We start from the raw sequence: 7010 nt of genomic DNA on the forward strand, positions 1-7010 counted from the left end.
TCATCCCGCGTCGTCATTGCCGCGCAGTCACCCAAAATTTTTATCGGAACCAGACACCCCTCTGTTGAATGGTTAGACCCAGCAGTGCCCTCGCCCCAATTCTTAACAACAGGGAAATCAATTAGGAATACCATTTTCAGGACCGCGGGGGTATCCGAAGCACTTCAACATCTTTTATTTCGACGCCCATAAGCACATATGCAATTAAAAGAAAACGCTCTGCATCATCTGCAGCCCAATAGCAATACGTATACCGAACCCCAGACAAATCCGTCCAGCCGATCGCGAGAAAAAGCTGCTGACAAAAATAGTTCGCACGATAGTAAAACCTTCCCGCGGAAGGATATCTCCTTCCCCGGAGGTAATAATGTACTAGTACATGTAAAACATTTAAGAAACATTGGCATTTGATTAAAAAATAGCCTTATTGTGATGTATGGTGATGTAGTCTGCGCCGACACTTGGAACAAAGAGCTGTTGCCTGGAGCAATGATAAATAAGTGTTTAAACCTGGTCACTCGACTGGTTTTTCCACTTAAGGATGGCACCCAGGCTACAAGATTCATTCCTTTGGGTAAATTGTTGCAAATTACTGTATCTAAATTTCCTCACTTTACTTATGAGCATGTCAGTTATCAGTTGTCTGTTCAGTTGATTTGGTGGTGGCATAAAAATAAAGTTAAAAAATATATTGAGTGTGCCGTCGCCATTTCTTGTTCATAAATGTTGAAATAGAAAAAAATATTGTAGCACACAATCATCTCAAACTAAGATCTTGCAGTATTTCATCTTTTTATGAACCAATACGTCCGTGTGTTTTGACTCAATTCTGGTGCGCATTTACCTAGTCCAAACGGACCCTCTCATATTAAAAAAAACACAACCTATAGTCGAGAGTGAATAATTTCTTTACTACATGTATTTAGTAGATAACTTATTTTATCTCACAAAAATGAAAAACTACTCACCAAAGACGATAAGAAGCGCAAAGAGAGTCAGACGTCCCTCCATCTTCAGTAGCCTCCGAGGAAATGACCAGTTCTAAAGGCACGGCACATCAGACATCTCCTCGAGTTGTCGAGTTGTCAATAACAATTATATTAGCAGTTCAACTTCAACCAATGGTAACTTGACAATTTGCGGTTCGACCAATGAGAGAGTGGCTTCATGCCGATCAAATATTTGCATGTTCATGATTTTGCCGAGGAAGGAGGGGCTAGAGGAAAAGCCCGTTGTTGTCTTGCCATCAAAGAAGTCTGACCGGTTTCTTTGTCAACAGTACTTGAAGTAGGGTGTCTGATACTTAGTTTTTGTTTGGAGAAGAGGAGATAAAATACAAGACAAAAAAGGGCAAATTCAGCACATTTTCCACCTGTGTGTGTATGTATGTATGTTTGTCTTGGTGACTGTGAGGTTGACCCACCTGACAGAAGGTGTGTATGTATGTATGTTTGTCTGTGTGACTGTGAGGTTGAGTCACCTGAGGTTGAGTCACCCGACAGAAGGTGTTTTTATATGTTTTTTTGTCCGTGTGACTGTAAGGTTTACTCACCTTACACGAGGTGTGCGTTTGCGCACGGGGCAGACTTTTTCGTCACTGTGAAGTTATCCAGGAAAATTCCGCATAAAAAAAGTACCAGAAACTCCTGTCCGCGCATGCACTAAAGGGCAGAACCCCCCCCCCCCGGGACCTTTTCTTGAGCGGAAATTGGTATACCAGATGGTCGATAAATTAATAAAACAATCTCTACCCTATTTTCATCGATCACTGTTGTAAATTATCATATCTTGTATTTTCCCAGTGTCGCCTTGCCCCTTTACTGCAAGTACCATCATTGACGAACTTTGAGCGTCAACTGTAATATTAAGGTCGCAGCACACAGTATTTATGGACGAACCCCGTACTCAAAAGTAGTACGGGCACAAAGTAGGTCAGCATATACTTAAGACAGGCGCAGAGATTCTTGTGTGTACGACACGTTGCGAATCTGTTTAGCAATTTATGCTTCTGTCCATTGTGCAATAATCAGAATCAGAGATCGGAACTTGTTGGCAATCTTGCAGATTTACTCGGTCATCTTGTTAACCTTAATAAGTCAGATAATGCTAAACTGCACCTTATTCTTAGAGGCTCATCATTGTTACCCTCTATGTACAACTTTAAAATGATGCAACTCACTCAGATTGACATTGGAGATACCAAGCGCTTCTAGCTCTGCTTGACTGTCATTTGCAGTCAGATAGATATAGAAGTCCACATACTACATGGCATTGTGTTAATGGGCCTAAATTCTCCTTCTAGCTCTGATTGGTGGTATTTGTCCACCAATCAGATGTAGGAGGTCAACATGCAATCCTTAATAACTCCGGCTCATTTTTTTTTTTTCAAATAACTTTGTTAGCATTGACATTTTTTACGTCTTGGGTTGCTGGGTCTACGGCGCACCGGTATGTCAACTTTGTGTATTTACATGTATATGTTAATTGTTTTTTTTTTGTGTGGCGCTGTTAATATAAGTTGTGCAGCGTCACACTGTCCTTGTCATACTTTGATGTTTTGATGAATAAAAACAAAAAAGCACAAAATCTAATGCATGGAATTTGAGATTTAAAATTTGGATTCGACTAGAGCTTGTTTGTTACAGGGTTAGGTCGGAAAGCCTCGGTATACGTACATACATACATACCGGATGTCGGACGTATACGCTTGTTTTTGGCTTGAGTTAACTGTGGTCAGCCTGACACCAAAAGGAGAGCCACAGTGTACGTGGCCCAGGTACGAAGCGTTATGGATTATGTTGGATGGGGGCTTCTGTCACTTCGCTAAAAATCCTTGATTCCATCCAGAAAAAAGCATTACGCATCATTGGTGTAAATGAACATGATGCCAGAACTGAACTGAACATCCCATCACTACTCCACAGACGTCAGGTGGCCGCTGTTTCTCTGATCTACAAAATGCACATGTCCACATGCCCACCAGACCTGAAAAAGATGCTTCCTCAACCATACACAATCAGACGCACAAGCCGCAGCAGTCTCTCCACTGGAAAACATGTCCTTACTGTGCCGGTCTCTCGAACTCACGCCACCGGCAGAACTTTCATACACGCTGCAGTACACACCTGGAACAGTTTCCCAGCCAACGTGGTCCGTCTGATCACTGACAACAACCTCCAGTCATTCAAAACAAGAGTACATCGGCATCTTCTTTCCACCATCAGGACTTCTGCATGTAGCTAGAACCTTGCAACTTTGCTGTAAACCAATGATTAGCCAGGAGTGTTCCAATCCAGGCTATTGTTTACATCAGCACATGATAGATAGAAAGAAGCCGTTTACGTTGTCGCCGCGAGAGTACTCTCCAAGCAGAGGTTGGGTTTTGGGGTATTTCAGCGTTTTTTTAGGCTTTTTTTAATCGGGGTTTCTATTTTGCACTGATTTTTTCCCACCAAACCCTCGTGTAAAACGATCGTAATGTGTCAAAGTGATTAGCTTTATGGCGCATTGGCAGAGGTTGGGTTTGGTGGGAAAAACATTCAGTGCAAAGGAAAAACCCTAAAAACACCAAAAAATAGGGCCTCTTGTGGATAGTGGCCAACTGTTGTTTTAAATGCCGTATAATTACATTCAGGGGCATTCTTATTGACCAAAGATGAAGTGTGATATAGCAAAAGAAAAATTTTAACTGAAGCCATAAAATGTGCTTATTTTAACGTTATACCAAATGGCAGAGTGAATCTGGTACATGAGACCTTATACTAGGCACGCAACACAAAAAAACGTTGTTTTAAAGTTGCCGAAATTGCCTCCAACAAACAGATCAGACTCTTCCAATCACATTGTTTTTGTATCGAAATCAAACAAATTTCATTTTGCAGGTAACCAAAAGGTATAGGAAAAAGTTATCATCCAAGATAACAAAATAAAGAATATAGTATACCTCAAATAAGTAGTTAAGCTATTCATCTACTTGTTATTTTTCATTTTGTTGTTGTTATTCTCAGATTTTGTCCTGATGATGACATGCATTCATGTTTTGATGTCTAATAACCACAAGGATTTTCTAATAACCGGTGTTGCTGAAAACCTTTATGGCGAATCATTTCAGATGATTTCAATGAATGAGCCAACAGCGTGAGGCACGCCTACAGCACGAGGCACAAAGCTTAGACCACATCAGTTATTAAAAACTTTCATGTAAAATCAGCTACTGAATAGTCCTACGTCAGAGGGTGCTTCATACACAAAAGCTGTTTTCAACAACATTTTTCTCGCTAAGATATCACGTTCTATCGCTTGCCTCAATAAATTGTCTGTCTTTAGCCAGTGCATGTCATTGAGTACACTATTGTCTTCTGGGTTCTGCCTACCAGAAAGAAAAACACTTTTCCTTGCTAAATTAAGTGTTTTCGTGCTACCAACATGGAAGAAGAAACGGACGGTTCGTCAGTAGAAGATTGCATGAGCCATGTTCTGTCCATCGGCTCAACATCTCGCGATCTGCAGACGGCATATCTCATCATCAGCCTGGTGCTGTCGGTAGGATGCTGCCTGCTGCTCATGTTCTTGGTTTGGAAGAAAGAGTATCTCCAGAAGCCCAGCCACTACCTGCGGTGTAACCTGGCGGTAGACGACATCGTCTTCACCGGCTGCCTGATTCCCGTCCAAATCAACGCACTTTTCCGGCAAGATGCTAGCGGGGAGCAACTGTGGTGCTCGGCTGAAGTTTTGGTTGGGCCCGCATGTTTGCTATCTATGTTTGGTACATACGTCATGATGGCAGTTGATCTGTACTACTTCGTGTGCCATCCCCTACACTACCATGACAAAGTCACCACCAAACGTGTGCTCCTGGGTATCCTGGCGTTCAGGACCCTCTCTCTCGTCGGCGGACTAGGGCCTGTGGTTTTCGGCGGACTGCCCAAATACAACCTGCGTTGTGAGATCGATGCTGCTAACAGTACTTCCGTATCTGCCATCCTAAGAAGCACGAACGTACTGTTCGCAATACTTGTTGCTCTCTCCGTCTTCATTATCTACTGCCGTGTCTTCTTAGAGGCCAAGAGACAGCAAGAAAGAGACGAGAATCGTAGCCTGTGGGTGTTCCAGACCAAGGCATTCAAAGTGATGGTACCGCATGCTATCGTTTTGACCGCATCCTTAACCACTACCATTTTCCGCATAGCCACGCTACGAGCTGTCATCAGTGAGGAGCAGATGTCCCAACGCGCCCTGATCGTCGCTGCACGCGTGGCCCTGCTCCTGTATCTGACGTTATCGTCCGTGGCCAACCCTGTCATCTACAGCTTCCGGCTGCCAGAGTTCCGCCGAGCCTGCAAGGAGCTGTGCGGATGGCCGACCAACCTTAACCCACCGGCAGTACCGGCACGGCGGCACCGGCAGGACGAAGTGGAGATGGCCACCATCACCGGTCCCAGGCGCCGTGCGCCGGCCTCAGAATTGGCGCCAGCTCAAACCTCTTCAGAGGGAACGATCACCCAGCTGACGGAGGAGATCATGCCTTCCGACCAAGCACGAAAGCAGACCACACAAGCATCTCCGGACCAGCGCCTCGAACAGGGTACCGTGACCGAGAGTGCTTCAGGGTGACCTTTGCGGCGAACAATGATCATGTCAGAGGTACAGACTGAGCCATCACAGCGTCCTAAAGAGGAGCACATGCCCGTAACGCTTCCCGGTCAACTACAGACGGATGACTAGACAACAGACGGATGACGAGGCAACAGACAGATGACGAGACAACAGACGGAAGACACTAACTCTGGACACAGAAACCGACGAAGCAACATGCATGAGGACACACGTTGAACCGTCCAGCTGTGCGCACGAAGTTGGCATGGGGAGAAGATACAATCCAGCGCAACAAAAGTCAGCCCTGAAGAAAGACATCAAAAAGGATTGCCGTAAAAAGTCTAAACGAAACAGGACGGTTGGCAAGCTACAGATGTGAACAAATCAGACACAGCACTGCACAAGGACAACTACATTCATTCAAGTGTACACATTTCCATCTGAAAGAGTAACAATGAACAGTTTACATATGGACGATTTTCAAATTAAAGGAGGAAGACCAGCTGATCATCGACTATCCACAACGGCAGAGGTAGGCTTGTTCATCTATTTGAAATCTGCTCATCTAAGACAAAAAAAATTCATGACTCATACAACTTTGAACTATGCGTGCATGTTGTCTTTCTTAAACATAATGTAGTAATGCTCTGGGACGACCAATGAGTATCTAAATTTAATCAAAATTCTTTCATTACAAATTTGGTAGGGGTTTTTGGCTTTGGCTGGAGTAGCTGGACCATATCAAATTGTTTATTTATTACAGGCGCACCGATATTCAAATCTTTAAATATAAGAATATATAAGTACTAAATCCTATTGGGTCCGTTAGTCCAAAATCTCATTGAATAGAGCTCGTCTCAAATATTGGCGTTTCTTACTAAGAGAGAAAAGATACAATTCCAGAGCCAACAATTATTCGAATGCCTAGGTGTGGTCTATGATTTAAAAATTGGAAAAGAGAAAAAAAAAACTGTGATTATTTGTGTTGTGTTGGAGACGTATTCACGCTAGTATACTTAGAGAACACTTGAACGACTCTTACACATATTGTGTCTATCGTTCGTACTAAGAATTTAAATTTGCGCATGTTCAACTCGTTTGTAGACCAAATACTTAAATATTAGTTATGGGTTCACCACACCACGAAGTGGTGGTGAACCCATATTGCTTTTTCTTGATGTTTCTTCTCCTCCTCCTTCTTCTTCTTCTTCTCCTGCCATTTTTTAAATGGATTCAGCTTCTTCATTTTAGGGCCTAAGGTCCTGAAATTTGGTATGGAGGTACAGTGGGCAAATACCCCTAGGCATTTTTTAAATTTTGTGATACAGGCTTTTAGAATGGTTTTATTTGAGTTTTTTTGGCTGTGTTATAGCAAATGTATTACTGTGTTAGTGTGCCGTGTTTACCACGTCTGG

The 7010-nt window shown here is 43.1% G+C and overlaps 2 protein-coding genes across 4 annotated transcripts in view; one reads left to right on the top strand and one right to left on the bottom strand.

Annotated features, from left to right (window-relative positions):
* Window positions 1-1042, bottom strand: part of LOC109474706 — a 16746-nt gene extending 15704 nt beyond the window's left edge. Inside the window, exon 1 of one of the 3 annotated variants that reach the window (XM_019775059.1) lies at window positions 969-1032. In XM_019775059.1, coding sequence (XP_019630618.1) covers window positions 969-1011 — 43 coding nt within the window. In that variant the 5' untranslated portion in view covers window positions 1012-1032. Of the gene's footprint in view, window positions 1-968 lie in introns of all 3 variants that reach the window. The other 2 variants (XM_019775050.1, XM_019775052.1) reach the window with 2 other exon arrangements.
* Window positions 1043-4425: 3383 nt separating this feature from the next.
* On the top strand, window positions 4426-5613 carry LOC109474708 (olfactory receptor 6B2-like). The gene has a single exon (XM_019775068.1). It carries the CDS (start codon window positions 4426-4428, stop codon window positions 5611-5613), a length of 1188 nt encoding a protein of 395 aa, XP_019630627.1.
* The last annotated feature ends 1397 nt before the right edge of the window (window positions 5614-7010 follow it).

Source organism: Branchiostoma belcheri, unplaced genomic scaffold (genome assembly GCF_001625305.1).
Source record: "Branchiostoma belcheri isolate BF01 breed outbred unplaced genomic scaffold, Haploidv18h27 scaffold310, whole genome shotgun sequence".
Classification (NCBI taxonomy): Eukaryota; Metazoa; Chordata; class Leptocardii; order Amphioxiformes; family Branchiostomatidae; genus Branchiostoma; species Branchiostoma belcheri.

Excerpts from the sequence above, each read along its gene's own strand:
- LOC109474708 (XM_019775068.1), top strand. The coding sequence starts at position 4,426 with ATGGAAGAAGAAACGGACGGTTCGTCAGTAGAAGATTGCATGAGCCAT.